The sequence below is a fragment of the Zosterops lateralis genome (genome assembly GCF_965231275.1).
Source record: "Zosterops lateralis genome assembly, chromosome: 4".
Taxonomy (NCBI): Eukaryota; Metazoa; Chordata; class Aves; order Passeriformes; family Zosteropidae; genus Zosterops; species Zosterops lateralis.
This window is the reverse complement of record NC_139765.1, coordinates 47,551,017-47,573,549: the sequence shown is the minus strand read 5'-3', so window position 1 is coordinate 47,573,549 and position 22,533 is coordinate 47,551,017. Positions and strand designations below refer to the sequence as shown.

The 22,533-nt window shown below is 41.8% G+C and overlaps 2 protein-coding genes across 3 annotated transcripts in view; one reads left to right on the top strand and one right to left on the bottom strand.

Moving 5' to 3' along the window:
• The window catches only part of ZNF277 (zinc finger protein 277), a 46,985-nt gene extending 42,434 nt beyond the window's left edge, over positions 1-4,551 (bottom strand). Inside the window, exon 1 of the mRNA XM_083858804.1 lies at positions 4,470-4,551. Coding sequence (XP_083714930.1) covers positions 4,470-4,512 — 43 coding nt within the window. The 5' untranslated portion in view covers positions 4,513-4,551. The remainder of the gene's footprint in view (positions 1-4,469) is intronic.
• Positions 4,552-4,891: 340 nt separating this feature from the next.
• The window catches only part of DOCK4 (dedicator of cytokinesis 4), a 235,556-nt gene continuing 217,914 nt past the window's right edge, over positions 4,892-22,533 (top strand). For both annotated transcript variants that reach the window (XM_083859833.1, XM_083859832.1), the window contains exon 1: positions 4,892-4,944. In XM_083859833.1, coding sequence (XP_083715959.1) covers positions 4,908-4,944 — 37 coding nt within the window. In that variant the 5' untranslated portion in view covers positions 4,892-4,907. The remainder of the gene's footprint in view (positions 4,945-22,533) is intronic.

The window sequence follows — 22,533 nt, the reverse complement described above, 5'->3', positions numbered from 1 at the left end:
AGCAGTTGATTGCACACAAATATTAATGAGCAGGTGAAAACAGAGACAGTAAGTTGTCTCTGCTAGTATGGGAACTAATGGCATTAAAGGAGCTTCTCACACATACTTGAACAGAGTCCGGATGAACTTTTGTCACTGATATGAAAGGAGAAACATGATTATCATACATACTATGGTATTTTTGAGGGTGTTTGTGGATGGGATCAGACAGTGAGAGTGGGATTTTGTATACTTTATGAAGAATTTAGTGGAGGGGACAGAGAAAGGGAAGGGGTAGGGGGGCAAGCACCAGGCAATGGAGATGGGGAGTGGAGGAAAGAATAAAAAGGGCAAACTGTATTTAAACAATGGGTAAACTCTGATCAAACCCTGTGCCTGATCACCTCTTCTTACTAAATCCTTAACTACTACTCTGTGTAATTCACCCTCTGTTCTATGTGTGATACAAAGTCTAAGTGCCAGCAACTGCAGAAGATGCTGCAGCTCTCAAGGTCTGCAGGTCCAAGAACCAGCAATTGGAGGGACCACAGTCTGTCTATGTGTAATTTGGTGGCAATGTGCAAACTGCAGAAGTCAGTGAGTAGAAGACCTGTGTCTGGGAAGATGCAAGGAGTCCAGAGTCTAGCTGTGAGCACAGTGGGTGCCTGGAGACAAAGTCCAGCCAACAAACCAGGACATTATTCTAATATAGGAGGAATACATGACTGTGGGGTGAGACAAGGGCCAATTTGTGTATTCATTTTTAACACCAAGTTGCTAGCAAAAAGGAGGAAAACTCCATGCTGGCTAAGGGAGCACATGCACAGAATTCAGAGAGGTTTACAGGACATGGTAATGTTCAAGGGATCCATGAATGCATCTGTCCTTCTGAATCAGACAGTGAGGGTGCTTACAGTGTTTTCACTAGTGCACTTCAGTCCTGATCAATCTTTGCCACCCCAAATGGGACTCAATCCTCCTTTACCTGCTACATCTTGAGAACTGCTTAAAGGCAGGGCACAGCCACATATATTGCTGCTGTTGCCATTTCCCTCACTGCCTGGCTCTCCCAGGGAAAGGAAATCACAAAAGGAATAAGAGGTTTACCTTTCTTTCCCAGGGGTTGCTGCTGGGGAATCCCTTTAATCAGTCCCTTAGCAGGGCTACCCTGATGCACACACGAGCATTGCCTAAGGTGTCTCACAGCACTGTACCCTCTAATGCAGCTTGAGAGTAGCAAATGCAAAGGACTATGTCACTACAATGCAGTTGTCAGGAGTTACTGATAACCTGGGGACGTAATTTAAGAAACACCTGTCCATTCCCCACCCTTATTGTCTGAGCCAGTGTCTGGGTAAGTGGCCCAAGTCTAAGCCCAGAAATGGACTTAGACTTAAGAATCCACACTGATACACAAAGGGGGCTGTGAACGTGGGACTGCTGGTGAATCTAAAGAGGAAAGCACCCATGAAACAGTATGGAGAAATCTTTTGGGTCTGAGAGTACATGGGGACTGCCTTTCAGTGACCAGGAAAGAGACAACCCTGCATTCCAGAGCACACTGCATTGGGCAGCTCTAATAGCACAACTTAAGAGTTCAGCAAAAAAAGTAAAGTCTGTACTATCAGGAACAAACCTGCTGTCACTGGAGTATCCTCTAGGTAGAACAAAAAAAAAAAAAGTAGACATGTGCAAGACCAGTCAAACTTTTGTTTTCCAGAGTAAACTGAATATTCTTAAAAATGGGGTACATTTGGAAGGAGTCAGGGTAACATGTTGTGCTTGGACATATACACCCCAGCAGCATGTGCTCAAAAGCACCTGCTGGTGCAGAAGACCTTGAGTAGGAAACCATAACTGTCAGACTGCTGATTAAACAATGAAAGACACACTTCCAGAAAAAATACTCCTCTTAAAATCCTCTGACAGATGCTGTAAGAAGTGTTGATATGTAGCATAATTATTGCAGACTGAACAAACTGTACTGTGGACAGTGATATATTTATTTAAAGGCACTTGGTGAAGGCTGCTGGAAGGAACTAAATAGAAAGCAACACTGTCCTGGATTAGAATATAAAAACACAGGCTTTCCTATAAATAGAATCAGCAAACTAGGATGTAGTATGTTATTTATTTTTTGTATATACTGCCTCCAAGTAAGTGACACACCTCAGGTGCACATGCGAGTACAAGATGTTGCCAGAGAGAATAATTTTGTAGAAATTAAACCTCTGAATGAATAAGAATTTTGTTCAGAGGCAGAAAAAATTTAAATATTAGGGTGGGGTATTTCTTTGCCCACAGACAATGTGATTTATAGTCTGAAGATCCTTGACCCTAAGTGACTGTGCTCTAAACAAATAATTTTGAAAAGGCTCTTTGAGCTATTGGGCACTCTTGCCTTTGTCCAAGGGAAGTTGTTAATGCTGAAGTCAGTCATGGTTAACATGAGAGGCAGGAGTTACAAGGCCAGGGTAAAATTTTATGACTCTGACTCCCAGCCAGCATGCTGGCAGACCTGTCTTATGGGGAGATGAAGTGCCTGAATGTACATGGAAATCTATAGGCTGACATAAAAGTTAATTTAGCCTGACACCTATTATTTTGATTTTCAACAGTGATTTTTACATATTTCATTACCTAGAGATTCCAAATGATCTGCCAGGGGATGCAAAGTGAATTTGGGAGCAAAGACAGAGAAAGTCCACTAGTCATTTAGTAATTTCAATGAGTGCTTCTGCTCAGTAAAAGGAAAACAGCATAGGCCTCTGAATTTCCATTTTCCTAAAAAAAAAAAAAAATTTAAAAAATCCTTTTTTTCTTTGGACTGGTGCCAATGTCCTTACAAGAATTATCTAAAAACCCCTCAGGGTAACCTCATCATCTCCAGCAGTCCACAGACCTATGTATATACAGAAGAGCTGCACAGACTCAGTTTAAACAGCACAGCTTTGCCTCCGGGTGCAATTACACCAGTGTGGAAATGCTCTAAAAGGGTCTGGCTTTTCATGTGTGAGGTTCATGCCAACATACTGCAACACAGAAATAAGGCAAGAGTACTGCTTTAACTACTAGCACAAATTGACATTACTTTTATGAATAGAATAAGGGCACATACTAGACAAACAACACAATTGTCACTTTAAAAGATCACTCACTATCAAAGGCCCACGTAGAATACACGTACTCTAACTCCAGTTTGAAACTGCCTGCTTGCACATGACTTCCCTTCATTGTGTCCTTCACACTATTAAAGATTGGACAGCAAAAGTTAAAAGCCAACCCGAACTGAAAGCTACTCTCTTCTCTTAAATTTGTAAACATTAAACTGTTTCTTTCATTTGGATGAACGAATAAAATACAAAACGAAGTAAACCCATAAAATCTCTAGACATCACTTCAGAATAATAATAATTTAACTGGAGAACACTTTTCTAAAACCAGACATACTCATTTTAGACAACTTGGTACCTGGTAAGGCCTGCAAAGCAGCACTGTTATCATCAGCTTTCTCCCTTTTTTTGGTCTGTGTCTTTCCACAGGCCCAGAAGACACAACCTAGGCTGTTGCTCCTGCCTCAAAACACGCAGGTTTCTCTCAAAAGGACCAGTGTAGCCCGAGGATTTCTTGCAGTGCAAGAATTGCGGTGAGCTCTAGCTAAGCTCCCTCAGAAGGGTGCAGGCACAGACCTCTCGACCAGGACACACCCCTGCTGTTCGTGCTGCTTACGGAACCCGGCTTGTCCCTGCAGCAATTCCCCACGGTCATTTGTGCTCCTCGCCGTGCACCGCCTGCTTTGTACAATCTCTGTGTATGTGTGTGTTGGCAAAGGGTTTATGTGAGCAGCCACAATGCCCCCCGGGCCGTCAGCTCCATCCCCGTCCCGCCGCTCTGGCGCTGCGGCCACCAATCCCTCCCCCCTCGGCCCGCCGCTGGGAACTCTTCCTGGCCCGCAGTTACGTCTGCCAGAGGGAGGCCTGGCAGCGGCAGGACCGGACCGACGGCCGTCACCAGCGGGAGGAGGGCCCGGGGCTGTGGGGGTCTCCTCGGAACCCCGCTCCGGGCCCGGGGCTGTGGGGGTCTCCTCGGAACCCCGCTCCGGGTCCGGGGCTGTGGGGGCCTCCTCGGAACCCCGCTCCGGGCCCGGGGCTGTGGGGGTCTCCTCGGAACCCCGCTCCGGGCCCGGGGCTGTGGGGGCCTCCTCGGAACCCCGCTCCGGGCCCGGGGCTGTGGGGGTCTCCTCGGAACCCCGCTCCGGGCCCGGGGCTGTGGGGGCCTCCTCGGAACCCCGCTCCGGGCCCGGGGCTGTGGGGGTCTCCTCGGAACCCCGCTCCGCCCGGCGACAGGCCCCGGCGCTCCCGGCTCCCCACACGTGTCCGCGCTCCCCCTCCCGGGACGGCTGCGCCAGCCCCGCCCCACCGGCCGAGCCGGGATGGCGGAGGGGAGCGGGAGAGCGCAGTGCGGTACCCCCCGCCTCCCGCAGCACTCACCTCCCCGGGCCGGCAGCCCCTCAGCCCCGCGGGACAAGGCCATGCCGCCACCACCATCACTACCGCCGCCGCCGCTCCGCCCGCCCCGCGGGGCCGCCCCCGGAGCCGCGCCCCCTCCGCCCCGCCCCGCCCCGCTCCGCTCCGCCCGGCGGGAGCGCGGGGCCGGACGGGGCTCGTAGTCTCTCCGCGGCCGCGGGCGGCGAGGGGCGCGGCTGCATCCAGGCACTACGTTCCCCGGCGTGCAGCGGGACGGGGAATATAAGCGGCTGGCGGCGAGCGCCTTCAGTCAGTCCGCCCGCCCGAACAATGCGCGCCCCGCCGGGCCCGGGCAGCCGCGGCTGAGCGCGCCGGGAGCCCCGGGCAGCGGACGCGCTCGCCGGCCACCGCCGCTCCCGGCTCCCGGCCAAGGGGCTGGCGGGGAACGGGCACGCCGCGAGCATGTGGATACCCACGGAGCACGAGAAGTACGGCGTGGGTGAGTGAAAGAGGAGCCGAGCGGGGCAGGCGGGGGCGAGGAGCGGCGCTGCCGGCGGGGAGCGCATCCCGGGCACGGCGGGCTCCCCCGCGGGGAGCGAGGGCGGCCCCCGGCGCCTGTGGGTGCTGCCCTGGGGCCGAGCTCCCGTCGGGGGAGCGGCCCCTTCCCCGGGGGCACAACAAAGGGCGGCCGGTGCCCGAGCCGCGGCTCCGCATCTCCCGCCGCTCCTCGTCTCCGAGGCGGGCGCCCGGTGCTCCCCGCCGGCCCTGGGTGAAAAGGCTGGCGTTTTATGGGGAACAAAGCACTCAAAGCACCCCTGGGAGCGGCGGGTCGGGGAGAGACGGTGTCCGCCGGGGCCCGGCAGCAGCGGCGCTGGGGCCGGGCATTGTTCGCGCCGCGGGGTTTGTCGCCGCTCCGCTGCGAAGCAGACAAAGTGTCGCTTGTGGGAGCCGCGCCGCCTCCCTGGTTTGCTCCCCTCTGCCGGGTGCAGGGCTCTGGACCGCGGGTTTGACTTGCGGAGCGGTCGGAGAGACTCGCAGTGATTTTATTTTTGTTGGCACCGCCTACGCCAACACCCGGGGAGCGCCGGCCCCGGACAATGCCCCTGTCACACGGGCGGAGCTGGACTGTCGCACTGACCTGCCGGCGTGCAGCCTGCTCCCGAGTGTTTGCATCGCCTTTGGACGCCGAGTTGTTCGTACTGGAGAAAAGCGGGAGGAGCGCGGAGCCCTCCTTTGTGTGCTCTGTGTGTGTGTGTGTGCTCTGTGTGTGTGTGTGTGCTCTGTGTGTGTGTGTGTGCTCTGTGTGTGTGTGTGTGCTCTGTGTGTGTGTGCTCTGTGTGTGTGTGTGTGCTCTGTGTGTGTGTGTGTGCTCTGTGTGTGTGTGTGTGCTCTGTGTGTGTGTGTGTGCTCTGTGTGTGTGTGCTCTGTGTGTGTGTGTGTGCTCTGTGTGTGTGTGTGTGCTGTGTGTGTGTGTGTGTGCTGTGTGTGTGCTGTGTGTACCAGCGCCGGGGCCAGCCGGGAGCGGGGCCGCTCCGTCCCATCTGGAGTTGAGCCCAGATGTTGCCGTCTTCCGAATGCTAAATTACACAGGTCATCGATGGGATTTTTTTTTTTTTTCCTTGACTTCTTTATTTGTCAGGTCGCAGCTGGGTTGCGAGATATTGATTAGTTCTGCCACCCGCCTTTCTTTACGAGGATGGGCAAGAGGCTTAAAAACCACTCTGGGACTCTCTGGAATGGCATGCTGGATATTAGCAGTCAAGTATTTCAAGCTGCAGCCCTCGTCTCCGTCTATTTGTTGTTTATTTATATTTTTGATCCTAGTGCGCTATTTCACCACTGAAGCACCTCCCCTCCGCCCCCCCCCCCCCCCCCAATATATGAGCTAAAAATCTTTCTTATAGTGAGAACAAGCAGATAAACACTGTTCCCCCTATTTGAGTAGCTATCCCATCGTTGCTGAAGCTTTTCTACCTTTAGTCACCCTTTTCAGGTACTTAGAGATGAATTGCTCTTCAGCTCTGCCTTTCTTACCAGAGCTGGTGTCACTGAAATCTTACTCCTGCTAAAGAGATACAGTTGCATTTTCTCAATAGCGGCTTCCTTTGGATTAACCAGAAAATGTGGTCCACTACAAAGATTGTCTTTATTTGTTCAAATATAATATAGTCACCAAAACGATACGTATTCTTATTTAAATTCATTTCCTGGTTTTCTGTGATTTGGCTTCCAAAGGCTATTCAAGATAGTAACAAAAAGCCACTGTTCAGATTGGTTTCTCTGTACCCCTAGGATGAGAATGATATTATAGTTCAATATGACTTGCAAAATATTGAAATACTAACCTAAAGTGATTTAATTTTTTCTCTTGGACAGCCTTTTATGCGGTGTGCTCACCTGCATGATGAGTGCTGTCTGCAAAATCTTCACACCCAATTACCCTGTAAGCTATTGTACTACATACCCGTGGGAGGAGAGGCAGCAGAAAGGCTTGTATCTCGCTGTATAATTATTTAACTTTATATAAAGTGAGCCTCATAAATCAAACTTGCATTTTTGCACCACAGACCAGTTTATGTGGTTTCTTTTTTACTGATGGGATTATTACATTTCCAAACAGCTATTTTAATATTGTGTGTTTATCTGCTCTGGTAAAATGGGTGTGTTAGGAAACCCCTTTGAGAATCCCGATCAGTTGTACCAAGCATATGTATGCTTTATACAAAGAGCTCAGGACTTGCATCAACATCAGACCTCATCTGCATTTTCAGTCTGAATTCTGCAGCCCATGCTGTGTGCTGCACATTTCGACTGTGATGCCAAAATGGATGAATAACCAGACAAGAGCCACCTGGTTGCACTGAAGGGCTGCTGGTAACCAGGTGGCTGCTGCTCTCTTTCACAGCCTGACTGATCCCACTTTGAGGGGTAGGTAATACAAGTCACAGTCTTCTCTTCTACAAATTTTTTAACTTCTGCCAGCTAGGTATTGATAATATCTGGTTGACTTTTTCATTGTGCATGTTGCTTAACTCCAAGTTCATTTACTAGCAGGCAGACGCACCGCTAGTTCATTTCATGGTAGACATTCATGGTGCTGTCAGGAGAACACTGCTGCGCTTTTATGTGCCACCATTTGTTACTACGGTTGTGTGTTTTTATTTCCAAGGCTATAGATTCTGTCAGTTATGTTGTGTTATCCCTCAGGATGCTAAAAGTGAAATAAACACTGGAATATTTCTGGTATTGAGAACTTGCTTTATCTGTATATCTGTATTTTCAGAACAGAAGGTTAAGCTTGTGTATTTCACTTTGAAATTGCACATGTTTTGCATCACACCTTCAGCTGTGGTGTCAAACCAGTGATGGCATTGTACAAAGGATCCTGTGGTCATTTGTGTATAGTATTTAGGACAAAGTATGCTGATGAAAGGGTAGGAGAGGTAAGATTATTTTTTGCTGTTAGTAGCCTTTAAATCTGGTAGATGCCAAATGGAGTTGACTTACATAAATACTGTATGCTGATCTACATGAATTCAGAACCCAAGAAAATCACAGATTCATTTAGGTTGAAAAAGACCTCCAAGATCATAGAGTGCAAGTAATGACCAATATTTCTTAGAACAATAATCAAACTCTTTGTTAAAATGAGTAATTTAAGACTGCCTAGCTTTGGATACTCTGCAGGCACCAAACCAGTAAGTGTAGCTTTCAAAAGTGACTCTAACTGGTTGGTGCATATTGGGATTTTTTACCTATAATAAATAAACCACAGGACTACAAAACTACCTTACAGTTGCTGTTTGGAGTAAAGATACAAGTTCTGTTTCATCCTCTATATTCAGGATATCTTTTTCTTTTTGTCTCACCAGATCTGCATATTGCCATATCATCTGTTTTCTCTGATTTATCTGAATCTGTAAGGGTGTAGTTATGTTCTCTGCAAAGTAGGCAATTTACCCTTTTTCACTGAGCATGAAGTTTCTCAGCATTTCTCTGGAAGGCATTTTTTGGATTAGGGTGGAAAGATTAATTAAGGAGAATAATTAAAAACAGTTGCTGAATGTATCACCTATTTTATAAGCAGAATGGTATTCCAGATGCTAAAGTCATTCTGTACAGCAAAATATACCAGTTTAACTCTGCTAAGCTGAAATAGCGATTGTTATTTTTAGTGTGGTTAAGCCATAAATGTGCCTTTCTGAGGGGGCCATGAAGTTTTGGGCATTTCCTAGTTTATAGATGGAGAAGTGTAAGGTTCAAATGACTTTGTATTGTAAGCTGAGGCTCCTAGGAGGAAAAAGAGAGGAGTGTATTAGTTGATTGATCACAGGAACAGCATTGACTTGCACATAGGCAAAAGCCAAATCAATTGGCTTGTGTCCTGTTCTGAGTTGCAGCCAAACTAGTTTTGCTGCAAGTCCTGTTGAAAGATAGGAAAGACACCCTTATCTCCATGCTGCAATCCTTTTTTTGACTGCAAGCTAACTTTACTGTAAATGGACTTGGTTTGTTTAGCTCAACAGTATCTCTGTCAATATCATAGTATAATGTGTTTTGTTAAACATAAACACTTCATTAGCTTTTCTTGTGTGCCTCTTCAAACAGTACAAATAAAGCCTTTAATCAAGACTTATTTCCTCCGCTCCTCTACATGAACTGTGCCTCGCATTTCTATGTGGTATTCACGTTGTCCTTTTGTCTTAGACTAACATTGTCACTAATAATGAGCTACACTCAAAACTTCTATCAAGCTGTCTAAATAACTATTTAGAGCTGAGGCAGGGCAAAACCTAGTATATTTGTGGGTTCATTTAACTAAGAGGCAGTTGAAGAGTGATTTTTTGCTTTAGTTATTGCTTGTAACTGTTTGTGGGGCTGGTCACCTGCCAGCAAAGTGGAAGTGAGGTACCATGGGGCTCCAAGAATGAGAGGGACAGGATGGTAGTGCTCCCTTTGCCTCACTGGGACAGTGGGAGTCCATTATGAAATACTCCCTGAATTCTAGCTAGCTAAGCTAGCAAAGACCCACACATTTTCTATAGGAATATTTTTGATACATGACACATTCATCATGGAGGCTTTTATATCAATTTAACATGTCAGTCAAATAAAGGCGATATATTTTTCAGTCTTTATGTAAGCAGTAACTTTCAATGTCTTTAAAAAATGGAATTATCTCAACCTGTAGCTTTTGGACAAAAAAAATTGCTGACTGTTGGAGTGCAGAATATGAAATTGAGATTCTTCACTAATTTTTAGTCATAAGATTAGTCTTAGGTTAAACAAATTAGGTGGTGAAATTTTCTTGAAATAAGGCTAAATCAAGTTTTAAAAAAGCTGCCTCTAAAAGTCTGTAGACTTCCTTGTGGGTTTGTGATGTTTTGAATGTCCTCACTATCTCCTAAGGACACCTCAGAGCTGGCTGGCTCATTAACATGTTGTATAGAGCCCTTCAGAGACCAAATTTTTCGTATTCACTACCTATCTGGAGCTACTGAGGAAAACTTCTGAATGCAGAGGTTATTTCATGGTTAGCTGTATACTGATGTCACTCTTTCTTTCTCTTCTGCTTTGAGGTGGGTTTTTTTTTTTTTTTGCCACTATTCTCAGTGTTGGACTTGTGAGGCTACTAGCTGGGCTGGATTTATCTAAAAGGTGATGGAACAAGGGTGAATTAAATGACATAAGCCATGAAGGTGAGAATGTGTTCTCCCTGTGGAAAAGGAGAAAGATACATTTTATTATTTTTTAAATCTAACATAAGCTAATGTAATCTGCGATTGCTTCTGCACGCTCAGTCAGCGTGTGATGGAGTCACTAACTTCTCTGTCAAGGAAGCTATAATTGGTTACTGGACTCCTACCATGCAGATCTCAGCAGCTTTTTTGCACTGCTGCAAGAGTGTCTGCTATTGACTCATCTCTCTGCTTCCCTAACCTGCACCCCAGAAAGGAAACTTCAGTGTAGAATTGGGTTTCATGTTTGCAGCCTGGTACAATGTTTTCTATGGTGTTCTGTAATTCCCAGCTCATTTCTGTGTGTAATTCACTGTGCAGGTTTTGGTCTATAAAGTTCTCAGTAATTTGAGCTTTGGGATTGAGGAAAATCCTGAGGAGAGCATTTGACTGCTTGGATCTTTTGTGACACTTGAATGTGTTCAGCAACTGAGACAAGGCACTTTGAGCAGACAGTTTGCACCCCTGGGAAATGTGTTACTTTGTTTCTTTAATTTTGAGTGATTTTGTGTTGTGTTTTGGTTATTTTTTAAAATTGAATTTGTTGATTCTGTGAAGGTACAGAGAACCTGTACCTGTACAAACTTGATAACCCATCAAAGCCTGGTTCTTCACAGAAGGGTTGAAATGCAAAGGTTTTGCTTTATTTTAAAACAAATATTCTTCTGTTACTGTGGGATTTTTTTTTTCATGTAACTGTATATCACTGAGTAACTTTTTGTTTTGCTTTTGTTAATTTTCTTGCTATCTGTTCGTGAGAAGCTGGGCAGAATGATTTTGAGGTGACAGTCATCCACTTCTCAGTGATTTGGAAGCCAGGTGACTAACCTGGAGGGAAATCTTTTTATTTGTCACATGTGTTTAATTTGTCTTAAATGTCTCTAGCATTATGTAATACAGAAGATTGATTTTTTTTTTTTTCCCTGAAGTTGATTAATAGAAATATAGAAAAATGTTTAGGAAGAGTTTTGAGATATTTAATTTGTACTGCTTTCTCAAGGCCAGGTCAACTCTAGCTGTCCCTTCTGAAGGATATTTGCCAAAATGTTTTTTTAAATGCTGGTAGCACAGCATCTACAACTTCTATAGTCAGTGCTTAGTAATCTAACTACCTAGTAAGTGTTTAGCACTGGAACAGTTTTCCTCTTGAATGTATCATTATGTATATATGAAGACTTGCCAAGACATTTCTTTTTATGAAATAGCTGCAGTTATTTAATTTTTTCCTTGTAAATGATACATTTTTATCTATGAACAGTTGATCCATGTTCAAAACTGGACAGGGAAACTTTATCAGGTAAATCATGAGAATCTTAGTGTGTGCTTTAGATGATGTGTGTTGTCTGCTTGTCATTCCTGGTGTGACACTTGTTCCTTTTGCAGTAGCATTGCTCTGACTCATGTTCAGTCGGGAACTGCTAATCAATCCTTCAGATCCCTTTCCGGCATACGGTTGTCTAGACAGTCGTTCTTCCATCCTGTATTTGTCAGCTGATGATTTCTGCTTATGTGTCTTTACTGAATGGCACTTCTCTTCGATGCTATTTATTCCATTTGTCAGCCACACTGACTCCCGAATTTCCTTTCTCTCATATGCCTGTTGGAAGCACCCTGTTTGACAGGTTTGAGAGATGAAATTTAGGAACTGTGCTCACTAGCAGAAGCAGATCTTGTTACAAGAAGCAGTGCATGATAAGCAACCAAAGATGCTTGGATGTCACAATGATTTGCCATTAGTTTGCATTTGTATGTTTAAAGTAAAGTGGTTTTTAGATCTTTACGGTGACAAGAGACCAAAGTGAGCTGTTTGCAGTTTCTGTTCATAGTGCATTTTTCTGGTTACTCAGAATTTATGTTCCCAGTTATTTAGTTTAAAGATGATATGATGACTTGTCAACTTTGCATTTTTGGGCACCTGAAATGTTTTGTTTAAAAATAATGCTGATCTAATTTCCAGGTGCTCATGGGTGAATAGGAGAGCTGCAAACAGTGCAGCTCTGAAAGTCACCTGTGCTATAGGGACAAAGAAACAAGCTTGGATTTTGCAGTCTGTCATGCATTGTGCTTGCTTTTTTTTTGTTCTTTACAGTAAGGAAGTAGGATAAAAATTAGTTTTGCAGTATTAAAAAAATCAGAAGTCTTATTGTAGGAAAAAAATCTCTTCATGATACTGATTGCACCTTTAATCTTTCTCCAGTTAAGCAACCAAGGCAATCTATTTTTTTCAGATTCACATGAAATTATTTATCTACTTTAATATTAACTACTGATTTACAACTAAAAGTGAGTAAATTGTTTACACTCAGGTCTCTAGTACAAAGAATTGTTTCCTTGATAGTTTGTCCATAGAAAACCACACTAGTAGATGAGGTAATAAAACTGAAAATGGAATTGTTAGTTAGCAAGATTCACTTAAGGTGTTTGAGGAATAACTTAAATTTGTTTCAGTTTTGCTTCTTGTATTACTGGATTTCAAGTGTGTGTTTTTGTCCTTTCAGGGCTCTGGAAGTAGGTGGTGGCTGGTCTAATGTAGTCAGTAGCTAAGTCATGTGCTTGTTCAGTCCTTTCTGCAGCAGAGAAGAAATGTGGTGCCCTTTGAAATCCATTGCTTGGGATTTCTTGATTTGAATTTGATTGTTGTTTACACTGAACTTATGATTTCTGAGTTTTATTTGGAAATGCAAAATGAGTCCTTAACTATAAAGGTCTATACTGATGGATTTTCATGAATAGTTTTCATGGAGTAAGTGGGAATCTACATACACTGTGGTTAAGAGATTGTAGCTGCATAATAAGGGCTCTTCTGTAATAGAAATTATGGAATTCTGTTCAGTTGTTTTTAGAGCAAGGCATTTTTTATTATCATAAATAATTTACAACGTAAAAGCATAATGTTTTTTTCTTTTGCAACTCTTTGAAATTACAGGTCACAGTGCAGAAATTAAATGATTGCTCCGTTAAATCTTTTAACTTTTCTCCAGAGTAGTGTAGTGAGATGAGTATGTACAACATATTGGGCAGGTTGGGACAGGACACACCTGTACTTCTGATGCTTTGTTTTGTTCTGTGGGCTAACTGCAAAATTTGTATTGTTTATATTATTATAAACAATGATTTAATAGTGATTAAATAATTGCTTATATTATTCATTATAAAATATGTATTATTTTTATTATAGACACCCTAGTTGGGTAATAGCGTGATCCTTGATCAAGCAGGGGTTATGTTATAGACTATAGAGGTGTGCAGTAGTTGTATTTTCACGAAGTAGCATTCATGCGTCTTTGGGTGATGTTACCCATAAAATAAAGACTGTTAATTTTTTTCCTGAGAAAAACCCTGTGTAAAGATGATTATTGGGTATTAAGTGCACTATCTTATCTTTTGGAATATAGCATGGGGTAACTTAAATGTCATCAGAAGTAACACTATGAACCACTGATCCATAGGTACAGCTATGAGGAACACTCCCAGACTTCTAGGTGCAGCTGTGAAGTACACTGCTTGAAACTAAGCAGGATGGAGATAGTGGTGGTTTTAATAAAAAATAAAATTGGATGATATTTTGTATCTTCAAGGAATAGGCCTCTTTTCCTAGGCTGCATGGTTCCTTTCTTCACTAGGCCTGTTAGTACAGAGAGAATACAGAGCTTGACATGCAGCTTGAGTCTTTGCATAGGATTTAGAAGTTTCCTTCTGGTGTTAAGATTGTTTCCTCTCTTACTCTGATAAAGGAGAAATACAAGTCCATAGTTTTGAAACAATTTCATGGACAACAGTTGGCAGAGCTGCTGTTATTCATGGCTAATAGTGGAAACTTCTTAAACATTCTTTACTTATCTGTTTCTTCCCTGTTCCTCTTCATTTGCCCCCTGCCCCCAGCTTCCTTCCTTTTTTTTTAGTCTGTAAAGCTTTGAATTTCCTCTTTTTTTGTCCTAAGGTGGAAAATAGAAGATCCCGGTTCTTCTGTTTCAATGTAAGAAGCATGTGTCAGTTCTCTACCGGGTTTGTAACCTCTATTCTTCCACCTACCCTTATCAGAAAAAAAAAAAAAATACTAGCTAATTATAAGTTGAGCCAAAATGATATTGGTAATCTCTTTTCCATTTGGAGTAAGAAGGCCTTTTTCTCATAGGGGCCAGATGTAGTGCTGAGCTCCCAGCTGTGTAGAACAAGTGGGCTTGTTCCTATTGCTTGCCATATTAAATTGTTAAAGTAAGGGTGGCTGTATCTGCCTGCTCATATTTTGCCATTTTATTTGTCTTGGTGAAATATGACAGTAATAATAGTAAGTGTTTCAAGTTACAGATTCTCTGGTTGTTTCCATTACTGGAAAGCTCAATTCAATCACTTAATTTTTTTTTTTTTTTTCAGATTGAATTGGAAGACAAAAGACTTGTATATGAAAAGCCTAACAGACAAGTTAGGCTTTTAGTAATGATTTAATTATCCAAAGACAGTTTCTTTCCACCAATTAATTAAAAAAGCATGTAAGAGATGCTGAAAATATGTAAAATATCAGAATGCTATGTGTTTTTCCAGGCAAATGTGTGGTGTTCTTGCATGTGAGACAGCTGTTGGTTTTAGAGTTTAATCTTCTTTGGAGATAGTGTTTGGAAATGTAAAATGTTAAGCAATATTCAGAGGAATCTGAGGTAATGGACTCAGCCTCAGACATGGTGACTATGGAAAATCACTTATTCCATGATTGCCTGCAGTGTTACTTTTTTTCAAGCTGCTGTCAGTGGTTGCTTCTAGAAAACACTATTGTTTTATTGGTTTATTTTTTTAAAAAATATGAATAGTAGCTTTATCTCAACCTGAGCAATTATAATGTGCTTCAAGAAGTAATACATAAAACTTATTCTCTTGATGAAAAGCCTTGGCTTCCTGGTGGCATGAAGGGTGAGTGATATCAGTCTTGCTGTTGCTACCTCTCTCTTGTTCAGTGTTGGACTGAATCCATTGCTTTGTATCTTCAGTCTTAAGTGTACTCTTGCTTGTTTACATTCAGAAAATTTCTGGGGAAGCCTTTAAGACTGAAAATTGTTGGGCTTTAATGTATTTGCATGCAAAGGAAAGCATCTCTTTGTTTCACTTCTGCAAAGACTCTGTTCTGCCAAATTGGCTGGGCCTTGAATAGCAGTGCCTCTAAAAATGTATATTTAATAGGTATATTAAATAGTACCAGTTTTAAAGATGGCTGAGATAAAGTCTGTCTATTGAGCAGACACAAATTATGTTGGTCCCTGCTTTCCCAATCTAATCTGAAAAACGTAATCTAGTAAATAGGAAAAGTGCAGCTGCACCATTAGAGAAATTGCATTGGTTTTCATCATGGTTCTTACAAAGATATGTTTGGATTTATATTGATAAATATTGCCTCTAGTTCTCTTTTAGAGCAGCCAGTTAACAGCATCATAATTGACATGCAAATGTGGTTGTACAGCTGATAGAGATCAGTGTGCTTTCCCTCTTTTTGAGTTCCCCAGCAAAATAGTGACCAAGAAGAAAGAGTCTGGACTGATGAGGAGGTGCCTCTTTTCAGAGAGGCAAGGGCCCAGAATAAACCTGTTTAGCTGATATGTACTGAATGGACTCTTGAACTAGCAAGTTAAGATCTTTTTGTTAGTCTGTGAAGTGGATTTATTGTTTGCAGAGCCATCATAAGTTTGGCTTGTTAATGACCGACCTCTGTAAAATACCATTTATGTTTTTACATACCTTACAGAAAACCTTAAAAGTACTCTGCCGACTATAAATAGCAGGTTTTATGTAGGAATATGCACAGCTACGCTACCAAATGTTAAAGTAATCCAGGAAATTTAGAATAGCATATTGTCTTGAGTATATGTGTGTGGTAAAACTTCGTTGAGCAGAATGTCATTGTCTGGGGACCAGCATGACCATGGCCAGACCAGCTCTGGGACTCACCCAGCTCTGGCCATTTGCTTTCCCCTGTGCCCTTGTAACAGCTTCTGTGATGAGCAATTGAAGGAGCTGATCTGGCTGAAAACTAATCACTTTTTTGGCAGGGAGGTATTTACACTGCATCAGCACCTCTAGCTGGGTTTGGATTGTCTGCCAAAAACAGTGTGCCAGTGTGGGGGGAGGTGAGGGAGGGTGCAGCTGGGAGTACAGAAGATGGCAGGACCCCAGCACTCTGTGTGTGCCTGCAGGCACATCCAGTGAGGTGTAACAGAAAGCCACAGACTAATGACAAATTTAGTTGGTCTATCAAAATATGACACTTTTCACAGGGCAGGAACAAATAACAAACTGATGGATAAACTTATCCAGCTGTTTGGTCTGGATTCACATGTGTTTTGTTTACAGAACCCACTGTTAGTCATAAAACTCTTACACATGTTAAGTTACAAGTTTAAGCTAAGCACAAGTAAGTGCTTTCTTATTCTGGAGGCTACTTCATGAACTATTACTTGTTTTTTTACCAATCTCAAACTTTGTCTTCCTTGCAACAAGCAGAACTGTCCAAGCATGTGTTTTGGACGTGAAGTTGAGACTAATTTTTGTGAACCCTTAGTAGGCTGCTCAATTAGTTTGAGTGTCACAAGATCAGACAAAAAAAAAACAACAACCTCTAAAGATGTAATTTCAATTTTGTGGATGTAAAATTAGTCAAATTATGCCCTGGAGCAAAACTTACAGAAAAAGGTAGAAAGTGACAGAACTGAGAACTGGTAAATGTACATCAGAATTTCTGTGAAATGTAAAAAACACAGTAAAATAAAATGAGCAAAGATGTCATACCTTTAGCATTGTTATAAGAGATCTTTCTCCTACTACTGCATTCAGAATGTAAACAGGGAAACTGGAAGTACTTTCAATATTGGAATGTACAAAAGAAAAAAATAACATTTGTCTGATATTATAAAAAATTGATATTTGGCCATTTCACAATAAAATATTTGATATTATGCAAATACAGATAAAATACTTTATAACAAATATTTTATAATGACATATAATAATGTGGTTATTATGAGAACTTGCATATCCTCAGAATAATAAAAACTGCTGCTTCTCAAAAATGATGGCTCTTAAGGATTGCCATTGCCTCTTGAGTCAGCAAAGATTTGGGAATAAATTTGTGGAAAAGGCCTTGACAGTTTCTCCTTCCAACTATCTCTGCTAGTCTTGTCGCATTTCTTCTTTGCCGTGGCTATCTCTGTGTTGGCTCTTCTGGAAACCATCAGTGGAGTTCTGCACCATCACAGTCATGTTCCCTTCTGGCTCTCATCCCCTGTCACTGATCTCATTTGTCTCATTTCTGTGTGCCAGGTTTTTAGGTCTGAAAACTGCGACTCGAGCTTAGCGAAAATACTCTTTGGTTAATTATGCATTGTTTGTTTTGTACCAAAATAAGTTTTGGATACATAACAAGAGCCTTCAGCACAGAAGGAATTGTTTGATTTGGCTATGATCTATGGGGTACCAGACTTCTCAGTGTCTGTTAAATATGAAGCAGCATCTTTATGAATTTTCTGGTATGGTAGCTGTAAAGCTGGGGTGTTACATATCTAATACTATACTGGAGGCATTTTCTTGGGTGTCTTCTCCCCTTCTAAATTAGTCTAGTTGTGAACTGACTTTTACTGTGCTCAAAGCATTTTTAAAATCTAAAACACTCTCTGGGAGTGGGTGTGTTTAATGTACAGAAATGTATGAGACTAGGACCTGGAATAAGATTCATAAACTGTGTATTTTTTCTTTTTTCAATTTCCTCAAGTAGTCAGTCACCTTACTTGTGGTAACTTCAATTACTAAGTGTGGTTTTGACCAGTTGTCACAGAAGGTTTTGAATTTGTTTCCCTGCTGTTCAGCCCTGTCACAATGAACTGAGAGGTGAGGAGGAGAAAAAAGGAGCTATCATATGTCTGCTAATTGTTGTTTGGCTCATATCCAGGGTTCTGTTTATAAAGAGTTCTATAGCATGATCATAAAATACGTAACTTGTCTGAAAATGTCAATATTTACTTTTTCATGAAGTCTTGATTTGTTGTAGTACCTTTAAAATTTTAGGGGCAAATAGTTGTTACCAGGCATCAGTGTTCCTATTGCTTTTTGCAAAGACAGTTTAGCTAACCCTTAGCTTTTACATGTCTATACCTTTTACTTTTTTTTTTTTTTTTTTTTTTTTTTTTTTTTTTTTTTTTTTTTTTAACAAATCTGCACTATCAGTTGCCAAAGGAAGTGATGTCTTTATGGATGATTAGATACAAAGACATTGTCCTGATAAAATATGAAAGTGGTTTTGAAAGGAATAGCTTGGTCTCCTCAGATCTATATTTAATAGGAAAGCTGTTTAGGCAGGTCTGGCTTTGCTTCTTTTTAGTTACAAAGATTGTATACTGGGTAATTCCTGTAGTCATTTTTCTTCCTCTCTAGAGGACTTTAGCTCCAGAAATTCATCAGTGTGTAGTTCAGCCATAAAATACTTTTTCCTAGTGTTAGTTATTTTGCACTAGCTACAAAGAAATTTGTGTTCTGTATGGCTGTTGACTTAATGAGCATATGAGGCTTTCCTGCAGCCTGTGGTATGTCGTGGGGGCCCCGGGGAGGTGGGAGGAATGCTGGGCCTGCAGATATGGCACTGAAACGCTGACACTGCCAGTGTAAAATGTTGCAGCACACAAACAGTGTAGCATACCTGATTTAAATAGCTCAAATTCCCCGAGCTTAGAGCAGAATTTCATAGAATTTGCTTTGTAATCTCATGTCAAGCTCTCTTCAAGGCAGCATTATACACTGGTGCGTGAGTGGGTGAATAGCACTTGGCAGGCTTTTCTGGCACTTGGCTCCTCTAACATCTCCTACAATGATGACTTAGAAGTAGAACTTCTACCCCTCCCCCTGCTTAATTTACCCATGTGCTTCTCCCAGCTATGATTTTTTCTGTATAATGTCAATTTCAGGCAAAATTAGCTTAAGTTTCTTATAACATGAAAAAGAGATTTACCTGCACAGCTGTGTGGAGATATAGACAAAGACCTAATGCTAATTGTTTTGTGGTTACTTACAAACTGTTTTTTTTTACCTAGAAACCTTTTGTATGTTAATCTTGCAAAGGTGAACTGCTATAATTCATGAAGTATACGACCTGAAAACACTTATGTTAAGTATGTATTTTATTTGTATTTTTGGAGGGGGTTTTTTTGGTAAATACAGATGCAGGTTATTATAGCAGTATCAATTGGAAATGAAGGGAGACTTGGACACATGTACCTACAAATTTAGCCTTGGCAGACCCAGTAGAGAATTGAAGGTACTGGGTTTCAGGAGAGACTGGCTGAGGGATTATGGAGTGCAAGTGAAATGACAGGCAGGGGCAGAGAGGTCAGAACTGCCATGTGGTTTTATCAGGGTGTACTAATGAACTTACAGAGGAAAAAGCTGGTAGTCAGCCACAGAGTAAAGAGGAGGTAGTACTGTAGTGAAAGGCAGAAAAGTATATGCAAGTGTGAGAAAATTTGTAAGAAACTTTTTTTATGTTCCACCGATGGCTTGTTTTGTGGCATCTGCTGCCTGCCTTTCCAGTAGGGAAGGTGTAATTAAGGTTTGCTGCAAAACTTGCAGAATAAAGACAGTGGGGGAAGCAGATCTGGGAAGTGTTTCTGGATGATGTGCTGTCAGGGATTATGGTTTGGAAATCATATACATAGGATTACTTCTGGTGCTAACTGGATCTTACTGAAGTACACTTCAGAAACAAGACCATGTCAAGATTTTGCAGTGCTTGATTCAGCCTGAATTTTCAAGGAATCATGTTAGCTGTGTGATTTTAGGTAAGGACCTCAGATCTGAGCTTTCTGTGATCAGTTGTCTTTATCTTAGTTTGTAGGTCATGCAGGTTTTAGTTTGCTAGATAATGACTCCGAGAGATTCTTGAATGTTGCTAATGAGCTTTGGGCTAATCAAAAGTCCTCGTCCTCTGGCTCAGGGCTCACTGCTGTCTGAACGAACTGTTCCTGAAAATATACAGTTTCTCATTTCCAGAAGGCTACTTGGAAACTTTTGGCTCAATACTTAATTGTGACCAAAGAAGTGATTGAATTAGGAGCTCATGGGGTAATGCTGTTTCCTGTATTATGTGCTCTAGCCACTGTGGTGCTAGTGAATTTGCTAGGAATAGGCAGCATTCAGCTGCAACTTGAGGATTCAGTCACTGTGTGACCTACAAATGACAGTGGTTGATGTTGAAAGAATTAGACACTGCAGATCTTATCTGTAAGATGTTCGTGGTTTTTACCAAGGTAGTAGATTCTGTCAGTGTCCTGTGTCTGCTGGGGAATCAAGTTTGAATTCATTTGTAAGTATAGTTTTACCACTTCAAAATTATCTTGATTAAATGACAAGTTCACTTGACTTTAAAAGTGCTTTGTTTGCTGTACAATACATTAACATTCCCTGTATTGTGACCTCACTTCACCTCAGTAAAATACAGACTAGTAGAACTTGTGTACTAAAAATACTGTTTATTAAATAAAATGAAGAGTGTCTATTTGATCAGAAGTGTAGGAAGTGATGAATAACTGTGATTTATTTTTTTTAACTAAGATTTACTGCATGATTTGTTTTTTCCTTTCTTTTTATTTATTTAAAAAAAATTAATAGGCTTTTGTGAAGAGCAAGCCTTCAGTCTGCTGGCAGTCTTTCTAACTCTTAGTTAGAAAACACAGTAAGTATGTGTGAGTACATGTATACCAAAACTGCTCAAAAAATCTTCACAAAGGGCTGTGGCAGAGAGTGATAGGAGTTGAGTCTGTATCATCATGAACTATTCAGCAGAAGTGTGATAAATGCATATAATGTTTGTCTGACAGCCTTTTTATTGAAAATAATAAATGTTTCATAATAAATTAATGATCGTAGTAGAATATTTTAAATATCTGCTCTTATATAGTTCACTTCTGAAATCCTAAATATGTGTTTGAAAATGCTTTCCATTCTTTTATCACAAACACGAATTAAATTTTCAAGTGATGCAGCTGTGTGTGTAGTGGAAGATACTGGTGACCTTACTAAAGATTGAATTCAGGCCATTCGGCTACCATCCAAACGCTCTGCCAGCTTAGCTACTTGACCACCTGCTTCTGTTTTTTCCATTCCCTTTGCAAATGTAGGTTTTGTTCAATTTCTGGCATCTCATCATTGCCTTTCATAAAAATAAATTAAATTGGTGGATAAGGTCGGTACTGTAGACCACTTGTGTGTCTTTGACTCTTGTAGTTATTTGAATTTTCATCAGCCATTCAAGCATGGACTTGTTGGAAAAGAACAGAGGATCATGCCTTCTGCACCTCCACACTTGCTTTCCTCAGCCATACTCCTGCACTTTGGATTGCAAGATTCAGTGGCAGCCATGTAGTTGTGTTCAGTCTCACTGTAGCTTTCCTGCTCTGCATGAGCTTGGTGGTTGTCCTCAGTGGAAAACATCCAGGTAGTGCTGGTGTGCTGTTGGAGTGTGTGGATATTCCATTAACTGTCAGAACAGGCAGCTTAAATTCTTTGTCTTTGTTTGTATCTTTTCAGTATTCAAACTTGAAGGAAAAGGAAACACTGGTTATAAATATGACTTTGAGACCTTATAGTAAATGCTTTTGAGTATGACCCCCTTGATGGTAATCCCAATGTAACTGGCATGCTGAATGGGGAATCCTCAGTAATGAGTTACATTCCCACATCTACCACTGATCTGCTCATTGACTACATCCAAATTACATGACCTCAGTGCCTGGTTTGTAAAGCAGCACGTTGAAAAACAGGCTGTCACTGCTGACTGAAAGCTTGTGTACTTGTTTCATCTGACATAGCTGAGATAGTTCAGAACTTACGTCTGTGGTTGGTTGATGAAAACTAAGGGAAAAATGTGTGGCTGTTCTGTGGCTTCTCACTGTGTTAAATGCTGCTGTTGGTTTCTAAAGTTTTTGTCCCATTTTTGTCAAGAGATACAACCATGATGCAATGATTTGGGTACACTAAATTTTAAACTAGAAATATCATAAATTACTTCTGATTTCAGTATAAATGCCAATGGATGTTTTTTGTCCTGCACTTTAAAAAATGTGTCAGTCATGGAAAAGAAGTTGTCTCCTGCTTTTCTTCTGTTGCATCTGAAGAATGCACTTGGTGTTCAGACAGGCTTGGTCTAGTGGAGTGGATAGGGTGAAATAGGAAGGTACTGCAGAAACCATGAAAATGCTTGATGAACTCTCACTTTCATTTTGGTGTTTGTTGCCATTGCATTCTGTAATACCTACAATAGATGTCATTTTTCAAAAGGTTGCTTGACTACCTGGACTCTCTTTTGGTGGTGGTTAAGGCAGAAG